Below are 14,795 nucleotides of genomic sequence, written 5' to 3' on the forward strand. Positions count from 1 at the left end.
TGGGCACGGCACGTAGCTCGGCTCGGCCTAGAGTTTTGGGGGTGTCGGAGGGGTTTTGGAGGTGTCAGGGAGGTTTTGGAGATGTTGGGGAGATTTTGGAGGTGTTGGATGGGTTTTGGAGATGTTGGAGGAGTTCTGGAGGTGTTGGAAATGTTGGAGAGGTTTTGGAGATGTTGGAGAGGTTTTGGAGATGTTGGAGGGGTTTTGGAGGTGTTGGAGAGGTTCTGGAGAGGCTGGAGAGAGGTTGGAGAGGTTCTGGAGAGGTTGGAGAGGTTTTGGAGATGTTGGAGAGGTTTTGGAGGTGTTGGAGAGGTTCTGGAGAGGCTGGAGAGAGGTTGGAGAGGTTCTGGAGAGGTTGGAGAGGTTTTGGTGGTGTTGGAGAGGTTCTGGAGAGGTTGGAGAGGTGTTGGAGAGGTTTTGGAGATGTTGGAGGGGTTTTGGAGGTGTTGGAGAGGTTCTGGAGAGGCTGGAGAGAGGTTGGAGAGGTTCTGGAGAGGTTGGAGAGGTTTTGGTGGTGGTGGAGAGGTTCTGGAGAGGTTGGAGAGGTGTTGGAGAGGTTTTGGAGGTGTTGGAGAGGTAGGTTTCGGGGACGGTGCTCTGCCTGGGGGTGCATATGGTAATTCATCGACACGTCGCAGCAAATGGACATTATCTCCTGTGTGGCCAGGCGGCGTCTGCTCAGCTGCAAGCTGCACGTCTCCTTCTTGGTGAGTTTTTATCAGCCTGCATGGCTCACGAACAGCGTTTCCACCCAGAGGGAAAGGCTGATCGGGGTGAGCAGGACAGGGGCCCGTGGGGTCAGCACTCTGCTGAAAGCATGGAAGTGAAAGAAAATCTGCCATGGAAAAGACACGGGACTGCTCAACCATAATCTTCTTGTTGAGCCCCGTGGTTAGTTACACCCCCATGGAGGGTTTATTTTCCTCCCTCTCTTGTTTTAATCCTCTAATGTAAGTGCAAGCTTTTGCAATATCCCCATATGTATATTGTCCCCTCTAAAGCCTATTAAGCCGCCAGTTTCAGCAGTCTCTCGTAACTGTTAATGCCACAGGAGAGTTTGGGAACCATAAGAAGTATTTTGATCTGTATTAACTCTATCGGTTTGGGGCTCTGGTTGGTCCTGGCTCCTTGATTTTGGCAGGCAGCAGTTAGGGGCTGAATTTCCATTTTTTAAATTCACCCGCTGTTCTGGATCTCTCCGTTAACGTCTTCTCTCCTGGCCACGTCAGGCATTGGAGAACTGAGGGCCACAAAGAGCCCCAGGTTGAGTCAAAACTGGGGGGGTGGGACTAGGTGTTCACGAAGGGGTTTCTAGGCCATGTAGTTTCTTTATTGTTGCTGACGAGGACTTACAGGGTTGGGGGTTGCCCCCTCCCCGAGTTCATTTTACTTATTTAATTCGTTACGCGGGCACAAAGCCGATGCAGACTGTAACTCTCCGGGGAGGCGGGCAGGAGCCGGGAGGCCGCACAGCCGCCCCCGAGGCTCGGGGTAGGGGCCCAGGCCCGGGCCCACGGCTGCCCCGCCGCGTTGCCAGGCAACGCGTGCCCCTCGCCCGTGGCCGGCGGCTGGCAACTGGGTGCGGCCGAAGCCCCGCCTTCAGGGGGCGTGGTCAAGCATAACCCCGCCCCTCCGGGGGGCGTTTCCCCCCGCTCCTCTGACACGCGCGGGCAAAGGGCGGGCACGCACACCAGCCCCGCCGCTGCTTCCTGCCGGGCGGGAAGGGCCTCTCGCGCATGCGCAGCTGCGCTGGGGCGGGGCGAGGCGCACCTCCGGGCGTGGACCTTCCCTCCCTGCCCCCCCCCGCCCCGCCCCGCCCCGCCCCGCCCCGCGCCCTTGTCCAAGATGGCGGCCGGCGGCGTGCCGCGGAGACGTGCGCATGCGCCGGCACCACCGCCTCGCCCGCGATTGGCCGCAGGGGTCCGGCGACCGCTTCCGGCGGCAGGGCGGGGCGGGGCCGGCAGAGCCGCCTCCCCGGTGCGCGGCAGGATGCGCCTGGCGTAGCCACCGGCCGCACCGACAGCCGCCGCGCCGGGCTGGGCCGCGTTCCCTTCCCTTCCCTTCCCCTCCCCTCCCCTCCCGTCCCTTCCGCCGGCGACCGGCGCGCCCTCCCGGGCCAGCCCTCCGGCGGCCCTTCCCAGCGCCCCGGGGCTCCCCGTCCCCGCCGGCCGGGGGAGGCCCGGGGGCTGGGAGGCGGCGGCGGCGGCGGCGGCTCCTCTCCGGGCGGGGGGGGGGCCCGCCTGCGGTGCCTGGGGCTCTGCGGCCGGCGGGGGCTCGCCGGTGCATGGGCGGGGAGGCCCCGCCACCGGCCGCCGCCGGCCATGACATGAGCGGAGCGCGGTGCCCTGCCTAGAGCCGCCCCGCGGGAGCCGCCGGCAGCCATGGTGAGTGCGGGCGGGGAGCGGGGCCGCCGCGGAGCTCCCCCAGGGCGGGGAGGTGCGGGGGGGAGGTTCTCCGGCTGGGCCTGCGGCCTGTCCCGGGCCCGCCAGTCCTCAGGGCCTGCCCCCCGTACGGGGACCGGGCGGCCCGGGGCCTGCTGCGGGGAGCTGCCCGGGCAGCGTCCCGGCCGGGGGCTGCGGGTGTTAAGGGAGGCCTTCACCCCCGGGGCCGCCGTGGTAACGAATTTAAAAAAGCTGTGAAGGCAGAAGTTCTTCCTGGGAGCGTTTGTGCCAGAGGGCGTTGAGAGTTACAGGTTTTCTGCAGTGCCAGCCGTGGATTTGCCCTGTTCGCCTCCAATTTAGCCTTGGATAAGCTGCAGAAATGACCTGGATTCCTTTCTGCGCAGAGTGTATTTTAATTCTGCTGTAGGTACTGGTGTTCAGCTGCCTTCCAGCAGCAGCAGTCTTAGCTGCAGTCCTACCAAGAGATACAGAGCTGAGATACGGCATGCTTTGATTTGCACAATCTTTTTTTCTCTTGATAAGATGTGAGAGAAGACATCTTTAATCCATTGGGTGCACGCACAGTCAGGCTCGCAGGGCTGGTAGGTGGAAATCTGTCTTCAGGGGATCGCGATGCTGCTCACTATTGCCATACCAAGCACTGGCAGTGATATGCTTAGTAACAACTGCTATTCTTATTTTTCCCTTGTTCTACCTGCAGGGAAACCTTATATCCCAAAATTTATTGCGTTGACAAAGGGAAGCCACAAACGCGTACTTTGCAGTTGATCAGTAAGTAGAGAGATGTGTTCTGCAGCCCTGGATCTGTTCATGGAAACCTGCCTGTAGTCCAACCCAGAGAGTCCCACTGGGCAAAGGCAGTAGTTACTGATCTAGTTTTCAACCACTTTCTAGCTTAAGCTGTCTTAGATAATGTTGGCTCAGGCCTTATACCCCCTTTCTTCAGGAAGATGGGATCTTGGTTTGCAGCTGTGAATTTCTTCAACCAGGAGGCGAAATAATCACATCTGCACATGGTTTGGTGTGCTTCTGGTACACTATTGCTAGTTTATTGAAACCTTGCTCTCTGTAGCCTGTTTCAGTTGAATTTCATTAGTCCCTTTGAGAGGCTTTGCTACCCCATACAGTGTCTGTTGGAGTGGGTTATGGTCCCCTGAATAATTACAAGTAGCAGCCTGCTATTACTTGGTGTGCGTGCATGCTTGATCAGTCGGAGGGATGTACCTGCCTGCTCAGGATGGACTGTCTGCCAAATGTCCAAGTTCTTCCTGAATTTAGCTTTGGCCAAAGCTAGAACAAAGGGCAGTGTTGCTGAGGTGGATTCTTTTTCGTGATTAGCCCAGGTTCAAGAAGATGAATAAATACTGTGGTTGAGTTCGGAGAATATGGTGGACCAGTTGTATGTAACAAATTGTAGCTCTGTTTGTGGAAAGAGGTTATCAAGTTTTGTGCACTAATCATTGCAGGTGGTGAAAGGACTTCTTAGTTCTTCCCTTGCCTTCATACAGATATGCACGTTTAGCCTGCTGAATTACATCTTGTTTTCATTTCTTTTCCTTGAACATCCGTTATTTGGTTCAGCTACAAGCTGAGTACTGGCTTTGGAAGTTGAAAAGCAGTCATTGGGCTATACTGCAGAATTTACTGTTGTAACTCTTCATGTGACTACTGTGCAAGATTTTCCTTATGTTCCCATTTCCTTGGAGCTTACAGATGGGCATGTTCTGCTGGTAGTGTACCCTCCTTCCTGGAAACAGTTGGAAAAGTGTGAAGATGAGATGTTGTAAGGCATACTGGGAACAAATAAAACATAATTAATCTCTGCTGTTAAAAATACAGACTTGTGGAAGCAGATTTTATTAGTTGAAGTTGAATTGAGTGGATCCTGAAGGGTGTAAGCAATAGGAGCAGTAATGAGTTAGAGCTTGATTAGCTGGGAAGGAGTGACAAGAACACACTGTTAAGTTAAAAAGAAGAGGGGGAAACCAGTGATGCGCAATGTGCTCAGAAGCTACGTGTGTCGTAGGACAGGTGCCAGTTCAGTGTGCTTGGATGCCACTAATGGCTCAGAAATCTTACGCCATCATTAAAAAGCTATTTAGTTTCACAGGAAGCTTGAATCATTCTTTTGCTTCTGAGATATTTGTAAAGAGCAGCCCTGCTGTGTCAAGCTTTCTGGTTGTTGTAATAATCGCCACGCACGGTACATGCTGGTGGCATGTCAGACTACTAATGCACATTGCATGTCTGCTAAATAGTTCCTGTACAGCATCCAGTTTGTGGCTTTCTGTGAAAAAGGTGTGTCAGTGTTGATGATGTCATGGTATGTTTGTAGAGAAGATAGAGAATTGTAAAATACAGGCTTCTCAAGTGGATTTCTGTGGAGTCAAGTTAACCTCTAAACACAGAGTAACTAGCTCCAATTGACGCGCTCGGGTGGCACTCTTCAAGCTTTTCTCTTCTTTAATAGACCACAAAGTATTAATATGGTTTCCTAGTCAACTTTTAGGATCCTTCTAGATGATTTTAGCTAACAGCTTTGAAATAAATATTGTTCATGGAACTACTCCTTGAATGCATTCGTGTTTTGCATCCAAATAAGCTATGCGTTTGTCTTCTCACTCATTCTTCCACCTTTCTTCTGCTTCCACTAGCAAAGATGAACCATCTCTGAAACCATCAGGGCTCAGTTATGATCTCCTGAGCATACTAGTCACCTGGCAAGTGTATTCGTAACTCCCATGTGAGGTTGGAAGTCAGGTGATTACCTCCTAGCAAATGTATTCTTCAATTATGCGGGATTTGTATCCTGCCAGCAACTAGATGAACAGCTTAGGAAAAGGGACTTCTTCCAGGAAATGCTACTGTGTTAGGTATCAGATTTAAAGATGTCATATGAAGTCAACCCTTCAGTCAAGAGAACTGCAAACAGGCTTCTCAAACATGTTGGCTTTAGTTACAAAACAAGTCGCGCTTCTTTCAGGTTATCACTAGGCCTCATAAATGTGTAGTGAAGTGGGAAGCAGACAATAGAAGTAGCAGCAGCAGATCCAAAGAAGCTTGTGTCTCTGTTCTGCATGAAGCAAATATAGCTTGCAAAAATGGAAGTAGGCAGTGGGCGTGTGTAGCTTGAATCTTTCTAAATTTTCCCCAGCAGCATCCTAGCTTTTATTTTATAGCCCCTATTATCACCTTCCAATTTTTTTTTTTAGCAGTAAGTGCTGTCATTTTCTTAGACTTAAAGCTTCCTTTGGAGACCTGACGATGGTTTAAGCCTTCCGTTTGCTAAGGAATAAAGTATGTCTGGATTGCAGCATATCTAGCCAGGTAATGCTGGTGAGCCATAGGTTGTTCTGGCACTCTTGGTTGCCAGGGAGCTTGCTGCTGAATTACCAAAATAGCTCACGTTTATTATGTATGTCATTGTAGCTGAGCTGGTGGCCCTAAGGCTGGAACGGGTCTGTGGGCTGTGAACCAGTCCTGTGTTTTTGGGACCACTCCCGATGTCTACTGTGCAGGTGGCTGAGGACATTGTTGTGGCAGGAGCAGCAGCAGCAGCAGCTTCTTGCTTTTGCAAGAACCCTCTGCCTGGCTGTCCCATTGCGCTAGGGATGCTTAAATTGCGTTTGGGCTGCTGCCACCTGGTCCTGAAGCAGGTGAGCTGTAGGGATGTCTTCCCATACCAAGAGATGGAGAAGATGGTAAGGTTGAGCGTGCTGCCTGTGCTGGGGCAGGCAGGAAGCACTTTGCTTGATGGGGAGGTTTTTGAGACCAAGAGGGAGCTGGAGCGTGTTGTCCCCTCCCCCTGGCAGCGCCTGCTCCGACATTGCTGGCTGATGTGCAGCATCAAAACTAGACCGCTGTGGTGTAGTAGTCTGAAGTTCTGTCAGCTTTCTGTATATCCCCTTAAAGTACGCAGTTTAAAAATAAAAGTAAACCCTTTTTGAAACCATTCTGACTCACTCTACTGAGCAGAGAAACAAGAGAATAGGAACTTTGAAGTTCTAGCCTCAGCTCCAACATCTGGCTTCCTTTTTTGGCCTTCAAGTCACGTCATAACTTTCTGTGCCCCGTTATTATCCCCGCTTTATTAAATCTTTAAATGGGAGCTGAGACTTAATGCTGGTGAACTGTTTCACATATTTATTAGTTCTGTAGCAAAGCCACCGGCTGGGTGGGCAGCTCTATCTGCTGTGACGCCCTCGGCGGCAGCATCTGCCTGCGGTGGCCCTGGGTGAAGGCTGAACCTGCGTGTCCCTTTTGGCAGAGTTAGAAGAAAGGGGAATCAGAACTGAGTTTGTAGCAGGAAAGCTGGTCTCAAGCGTGGCTGTGAAGGATGAAAGCTTTTTCTTTGAAGAAAATAGCTAATTTAGTGGAATGGTTATACATAATACCTTTCAGGATCTATAACTACAGTACATACACTGTATTTCAAAGACTTGGGTAGCTAAATGTCGGCTGCACTGTCTCCAGATGGGCTAAAAGGTATTAAGGCAAAATTATTGAGCCTCAAGGTCTACTAAACTAGCTCAAAAAGCCTCTTTCTGCTAGGTGATGATCATGGCAATCCGCTGATAGATGAGTGTTGGTTGTTGGGATTATTTTAGTAGAGAAGCATAAAAACCTGGCCTGTACTACTAAGCTCATGCAGTGGGGTTCAGTGCTGCAAAGAGATCGCTCAGTGTGCAGATGCCTAAAAGCTCCAAGGAATTTGTGTTCTGTTTGGTTATTTTAATGTACACTGTTAGGTGTTGCCATTTAGATCAGGGAGAAGGAGCTGCTATTACTGTTGTTATATTTCTTAATGGGCATTAGTATATGCAAAGTAGAAAAAAATGTAGCTTTTACGTGTATAGGCTGATACCCGTCTGATAGAATGTGTCCTAAGATCCTTCCAAATCAATATCCTTTATCAGTCAGCAGTATTTCCTGTTAGTAACTATAAATGTATTTGGGTCGCTGCTGCCTTGGCCTTCTCTGCATCCCATGTGTTAACATGGCAATCTTCTACTTTTGGAGAAAAAAAATAAGGTGTTTGCCAGCTTTGTTTTCTCAAAATAAGATGCTTAGAATACCATTTATAAAGGTAAAGTGTGTAGCATGTGGTTGTTCTCTTGTGAATGTCTGGTTGCTCCAACAAAAGTGTAAATATTTAAGTTTGGTAGAGGAGAAGTAATTGGCTTTTTCCGCTACTGATTATGATGTTCAAGAAGTTGCTTACTCATCCAGGCAGCCCCTGGGTTTTATTTCTGTGCTCAGAAATGGTGTGGGTCAACTGGTGAGAGCCTCTGTCCTCTGGCAGGTTGGGAATGGTGCAGCTTCTCTGAGCCTGGGTTCAGGAGCACCTACAGTTTATGAAAGGTGTTTCTGTGGTGAAGCAACTTTTTTCCAATCTTACCTTCCTCCCCCCACATGTTTTATTCCTTTCTTTATCCACGTTTGTTTTTTATTTACAATTGGCATAGGAAGCTTTCACTCTACCTGAAGTGTTTCAGGCTCTTCTAGCAACATAACAAATTTCTTAATCCCCCCCCCCCAAATCTTCCCTCATCCCTCTCCTTTGGGGATCGTGCCCAGAATTACATTTCTTTTACCATTTCCCAGTACTTTGCATTCACGTTCCAAATTATCTTTTTTGTTTCAGCATCTCCAAGTTTGTGGCTGGGTTTGCAAGTCTATGTGTATTTTTAGTGGTTTGACTTAGTTAAAGCCGTAATAAAATATCGCAGCGTGAATTTCTTCCTAAGAGGGAGTGTCGTGATTTCTTTTCGTCCCCCCTTTTGAGAAAGGAGCGTACTCATCTGTTTTGTATACTGGCTTGTCAGAATGCCAAAGTCGGCATTAAATCCAGGGGACGCAGTCTTCTAGAAGAAAGAGTGTTTTGGTTTGGTTTTTTTTTTTTTTTCCTTATGAGAGATAATTTTGTCTGAAAAATCTGCATTGTGCTTGGTTGATTCTCTCCTGCCTCCATGGGTAAAACCAACAGATTTCTTCTGCATTGCAATACCACTAGTCCTTTCCTTTGGGATTGAGGGCAGTTTCTTCCACTGAAGTTTGTCTTAGTGGTTGTTTTCCTGGAGTAGTAGCTGGTGTCAAAGAACAGCGTGTTTAAAATCGAGGTCTGGAAGGGATACAGTAGAGAGCAACTCTGTAGTGGTTAGATTTGTTCCTTTGCTTAGGGGGGATAAGACTGAATTTTCTACAATTCCTTGGCTTTCTTTTTGCAAGTATGGAGATAAAAAAAAAAAGAGGAGGATGATGTGATCCATGGCCTATAACCTCTGACATGCAAGTATAAGGTAGGTGCTGAGGAGCAAGGCTATTCCTGCTTCCGTCCATGGCGGAGGGCTGCACCAGCCGCTCCTCTGATCCTGCCAGCAGCACAGGAGAAGCAGTTTTTGTGATGGGGGAAAAGCGAAGGAGGAAAAAGGCTGCTTTGCAGCAGCTTGCAGCAAAGTTTCAGCTGCTTTTTCTTGTTTCCTGCTGGCGCTTGAAGAAGTGGGTTGGGTCATGTTGACCAAAGTCTAGTTGTGTGTCGGTCTGTCGGAGCCCCCCAGTCCCGGGGCAGATAGCTGTGTCGGCCCGGAGCTGCAGGAGATGCAAGGGTGAGAAGCAGACTGCTGTTGTGAAATACCCCAAAGTGCAGAAGCATTACAGATATCAAGATCTTGTTTTTCTTTAAGTGGACTAGATGTTCTTCCTGCATGTGCTGTCCTTTGGAAACGTTTAAAATTAAAAAAAAAAAAAAAGCCTTGCAGAGTTATTCCCATGGTGTTATCCACGATAGTTTCATTATATGCTCTTAAATGCCCAACACAAGTTTTAAAGCTCTTGCCAGGAATTAAACTTGCAATATCACAGGCTTTTTTTCTTCTCTTTGTCAGAGGGCTGAGGGTTTTATAAAATACCGTGCGGTGTAATCATACCTCCTTGGAAATCGGGTCTGGCTGGTGTAATATATTGGGTAAGGTATAATCCTTCTCCCAGGTTTACCATAAACCTTGCACTGATGTCACTTTGCGTAGTCTGGTGTTGGGAGAATTTTTTCCCCAAGGTAATGGGCTTAATCCTGCCAGGCAGAAGTGGATGTTGGAGAACTACGTGGAAAATGAGCAGCTCGGATGTGTCAGTGCAGGTAAAATCTCAGCGGGGGTTTGCCTTTCTGTAGATGGAGCTGCATTTGAATAGAAGGACCACTTTAAGAAATATGCTGAATAATTGTTTTCTTCTTACGTTTGCTTTCTTTTTTGCTTGTCCTAGTGCTTTCCATTTCCAACTCTGCATATGTGCATGGTGTCGGAGACTCCTTAAGTTACGATTGCAATTCAGATTGTTTGTGAGTTGTCTGTAGGTTGAGATAAATAAGGGCTTATTTGTGGCTTTGCAGACAGTAAAGTATTTGAGAAGTGTTTTTAAAAATCTGTTAATGCATCTTGGACGGCTTACTGCTGATATGCAAGCATGCCAGGTTCACAACTCCTATCACTTATGTACCTTTCTTCTAGTCTCCTCTCTGGTCAAAGTTGCTGCCACATTTGAACAAGTGGTGAGGAGCAAGCTTTTTAGCATTTTTAAGTGTCAAATATCCATCTGTAAGAGCAAGAATAGTGTTCTTTGTAGGAAGACTCGCTTAAAACTTGAAGATAGGTGTGTGTTTTAAAACTAACTTCAACTAAAAAGACCATTCTTTATACTTTTTGTAAGTTCATTTTACATGCCGCTGCTCATCTATTGATTGTTGTGGACCATTTGAGTAAGAAGATGCAAGTGTTTTTCTTACCACCTTTTTATTTTTATAAATAATTTTTATAAAGAGTTTTTTATTCCTTCCACAATTACCATCCCCCTGACATACCTGTGTCCAAAATAGTATGGCCTTGGGATCTTTTTCCCACCTGCCTTTTTAAAACTCAGGTTACTTCACCTAAAATGGCAGGGGAAGTGTTATCTCAATGAATTAAGTTGCATGTATTTGTTTGGGCTAGCCCTGTGGTCCTGTTTGTGCAAGCTTAGATTTGCTTATGCAGAGAAAAGGGAAGTGATTTGTACCCTGTGACCGTGGTCCCGCAGCTCCTGCCTGAGCTTCGCCTTACAGGAAAGGATGGGATCTCCCTCCGAGGTGTGGCAGGCTGGTTTGAAGTGTGGCACATCCCGGGGAACCCGGCACAGGGAGAGTGTGAGGTGAAAGGACGGACCCAAATACAGATTGCGGGGTGGGGATGGGGGGGAAATTTCCTTCAGAGATGTGAGTTTCTAGACTTCACTGGAAGAGTTTAAGTTATTTCTGTACTCTGGGAGAGAACCAGAGTCACCTTGCAGTATTTTATCATCCAGAAAGTGGCTTGTGCCCAGCTGACCACTCTTGGCTGATGATCAACCTTGTGCGGTGTCCATCTGAAGAGCATACTGTGAGTTTATGGCTTGTTTTTTCTGATAACGCCCAAACTGAAAATTTGTTGTCAGTGGTGGCGGCTTAAAAAGTGGTGGACAGCAGCTGAGAGCTGTCTGAACCGAGTGTCTTGCTGAGGAAAGTCTAATGACTGTACCTGGATTGTCAAAGTTAAGTCATAAGCCCAAAAAGTGACCCTAGTACCACCTGTACCCACCTGGGACGCCTGTACTATGGTGATAGGCGGTAGTATGATGCCAAATATGGATCTGGAGTAGTCTGCTTTGGATACTTCTGCACTTCTCATCTGTGTATCATTGTTTTAGCAGCTACTTGTTTGGGGAAATAATGTGTTGCTAAGTCTTTTCCAGCAGCTAAACTGCAGTAAATCAATGGGCAAGTCATTGTCTCTTGACCAGGCCCGCCTTCCCCGGGCAGCAGGGGCCCATAAATTGCTCTTGTGCTTGTCCTCAGCAAGAGCATGGCTTGTAATGGTGCTGTGTCTAAATCTTACTTTGCTTATGCCAGCTTGCTATGATTATTTTATTCCTTCGGTGGGTTTCTAAGAGAATTTCTAGGTGTTGAATTTTAATGCTCTATGCTTGCTGCTTTTCCATGTAATGAGCATCTTTTGTAAACAGCAAAGCAAATGTGGAATGCTTGGTGGAGGACACACTGGCTACTGGACTTGATTATGTGGATTAAGAGTTAGCAGTTTAGAAAGAATCAGACTTGGACACTTGAGCCTGTTAGTCAAAGTTCAGCCTTAAAACCTGAAGCCTGGTTAACTGAACCGGCCTGTACAAGAAGATTTAAGAAATAAGATCCCTTAGGTATTCAAAAAGGTGCCTGATTACTTGTGTAGCCGGCAGTGTTTACAGGTAAGATGATCTCTTTATCCTGTTCAAGATATCAGATTATCACTGCTGGCTCTCCATAGCCTGTTCCACGCAGTAGTGTTCAGCCTGTGGTCATTCTTAGTCCTTAGCTGATGGTTAAATAAAACACATTGATTCCTGAATTGCAGTGTGGGATTTCTGAAGTGACGAGTTGTACAGGCAGAAGGGCCTTGAGCAGCTCTGATGCTGGACGTCAGCTTCATCACAGCGGGGAGATTGAGAGTAACGTAGTGCCTTTATTCCTCCGCCAATCACCTTGAGGAAGAGCAGTAATTCATTACTTTTATAGTAGATTTTTTTGCTTGAATTGTGGTATAACAGAAATGAATTTGCAAAATCTACATCTCATTAGTGAGCTGCCGAAGTTGTGGCCCTTGAAACGAATGAACCAGATACGCAGGTTGTATTCTGCAGCCAGGAGATCTCTTGAAATGGCACCAGGAGCCTGAACTGTTCTCAAAGCACAGAGTGAAGCTGAGTCTAGTTTCGGTTCATCAAACCACAAAAACATCTCTGAAATGCAACAAGGAAACTGAGAATAAAGACTGAGCTGTGTCTTGATACCATCAGCAGTGTACTGCCAGGGAGCACGTATGTTGCAGGGTCTGCATTCTGTCTCCTAATTTAAGACCTCTGTGAGTTATACTGATAAGGAGACCTTGGGAATAAGTGTGAAAGCCCAGACTTCTAAAATCGTTAGTTGGAAACAATTAAACGTAGTAAGTAACACTGCCTTTGAGCTGCACAGCTCTGGCTCTTGGTAGTGTGCATTCATCCTTTCTAGAGGATGTGTTGGGTGTCGTACGACTTTTTTTAAAACACCATAATTCTGCTTTTGTTGCTAAAAATAATGCTGTGCTTTTCATGAACTTCACTGCATCGAGTGACCGACCCAAGGCTGTTCCAGAGGTTCACTGAAGTGGTGATAATAATCTGTGCTTTGCTGATAGCTGCAAAAGACGGGCTTTTGTGACCCACACAAGCAGGCTTGAAATGACCCACAATCTTTCTGAGAGTGTAATTACTAATTTACATGTTCATTATCACGTTATGTTAAGGCTCGGGCAGGGAGGGGCTCTGAAAGACATCCTGGTAATTCTTAAATGAGTAAATTACTACCTTGGCACATATGCATGTAAGGTATGTGTATTATTAAATTAGTCTTGACTGAGTTTCCTTAAAAATTATCTACAACAGTAAAAAAAATACAATGGAAGAAAATTCAGCAGCTGAAGTGTAGTGGTTTGTATTCATATGTGTATACCTGTACTATTAAGTAACTGCACAAAATTGGAAGCAGAAGGCTCTGAGGTGGAAGAGGATGGGACAGTGTAATTTAGCAAAGGCAGGGTGATGATGAGTTATTTTATACTAGCAGCTGCCATTGTGGTGTGTGCATGATTTTTCTTTTCTCTTTTCTTAATCCTATGCACTGTCAGTGGCATTATAGTAATTCCTGCTGGGAACGCTTCAAACAACAGGGTTTCGCATTGTGTGCTCTCCTGCAGTCCCTTCTCTCCTGGAAGAGTTGCCCATTACAAGCACAAGCTGGTAGATGTAGCTGATACTCATTTTAGCAGAGCTGGGTAAAATGTGATAAGATCCAAACCTTGATAACCAGGAGGACTGGTGATGGTAAGAGGCATGGTGGGTAGGAAGGTGATGTAGAAGCAGGCTCCAAAAAATTAGGAAGCCAGGGCTGTGCTGGAAAAATATCTTCATTTGCTACCAATATATGGTGTAGGGAGGCTTTATGGGCTGGTGGGTGTTAGATACAGTGTGAAAAGTGCTTCAGCAGTGCAGGTATTGAAGGGAGGGATGGAACAAGAGTGGGCGTCTGAATTAAAAACGTGATGGGGTGCAAAGGGGTAAATAACTCCCTAACAGAAAGAGATCCCGTCCTCTTTTAAATAAAGAGTAGAGGCGTTACAGGGGGGCAGTGAGGGCTTCTGGGGTTCAGTGGTGCAAGTGTTTTTCCTACCTGCCACCGAAGGAGGTGTTTTTAAGGTTCCACTTGTGTGGTGTAAAACCCATTTTTCCATGGCAGAGGAAGGTGTTCTGGTGCTGCCTGAAGGATTGTTGAAGTCACATTGGTAATGTTGCAGCTGCAATTAACATCTTACTGAAAAAAGCTTTGTGGAGGGATTACCTTAATCTTGTCTTGGAGTGAGATCCATTTCCAAACACATTAGAAAAAAAATCAACAGACATAACCCTCCTCTTACAGTTGTCATCAGCCTGAGTTGCCGTATTTAGAGTATCATTTGTATGATCGATATTCTACCGAGCTGTTAATAGCAAACATTAAAAGGTTAACAGCTTGTGTTTTTATGGCAAAGCATTAGAGAAGAGCTTTCCTCTAAAAGAAACAATCGCTGTAGAGAACATAATATGAAGTAAAAAGATAGAAAGTGAACTCTAAATGAAAGCACTTCTGGAGAAAATTGAAATAGCTTTATAAAGCACTTTCATATCTTCCAGAACGATCAGGTATTATGCAAACTAAAATTAGTGTTGTATCTTCTATTAAAGTAAATGTGCAATGTCTAAATTGCAATCCAAAAGTCATTCCTCTGTTATTCGCCAGAGTTGGATGAGTAACTCATCCTACCGGAATGCTTTAGTCATAGGCTACAGGCTAAACTGAACTTGTTATGGTGTCCTGGTTTAAGCAGCAAGGTACAAAGATTTTGCTCCTTTAGAGCCTTACTGAGGTGCAGTGAACTGGAGTTTGAACAGCCTAAAATGCAGTAAGTTAGCAGCTATTAGTATTCTTTTCCTTAATCAACAGAAATCAGTTAATGGCTCATACATCTTAAAATGTAATTGAATGGTAGCCCTGAAATCAGCTGGTAGATCCAGGTTTTATAGATAATTTTTGTTCTTTGGTGAATGGAGAATGTGCAGGTTCTTGGTAGCAAATCTTGTAATTTCTGTCAAAATAGGAAGCTGTAGTCTCAGCTGTGAATCTGTCATTTTGCTGGTTGTATGAGACTGCTATTAAAGGTTGGAGTTCATAGGTAAATGGTATGAGTAAGCAGCTAGTTTGATAACTAGTTCTAGTTTGATAACTGTTAATGAAACACCTTTAGCAAACTTAATGAG

At 46.6% G+C, this 14,795-nt stretch overlaps 1 protein-coding gene across 7 annotated transcripts in view; it reads left to right on the forward strand.

Moving 5' to 3' along the window:
* The first annotated feature begins 1,948 nt into the window (after nucleotides 1–1,948).
* XPO6 (exportin 6) overlaps nucleotides 1,949–14,795 on the forward strand; it is a 55,885-nt gene continuing 43,038 nt past the window's right edge. For 2 of the 7 annotated variants that reach the window (XM_041120167.1, XM_041120168.1), the window contains exon 1: nucleotides 10,591–10,810. In XM_041120167.1, coding sequence (XP_040976101.1) covers nucleotides 10,772–10,810 — 39 coding nt within the window. In that variant the 5' untranslated portion in view covers nucleotides 10,591–10,771. Of the gene's footprint in view, nucleotides 2,385–10,590; nucleotides 10,811–14,795 lie in introns of those variants that run through there. The other 5 variants (XM_030001730.2, XM_041120169.1, XM_041120170.1 and 2 more) reach the window with 5 other exon arrangements.

Source organism: Aquila chrysaetos, chromosome 25 (genome assembly GCF_900496995.4).
Source record: "Aquila chrysaetos chrysaetos chromosome 25, bAquChr1.4, whole genome shotgun sequence".
In the NCBI taxonomy this organism is placed as follows: domain Eukaryota; kingdom Metazoa; phylum Chordata; class Aves; order Accipitriformes; family Accipitridae; genus Aquila; species Aquila chrysaetos.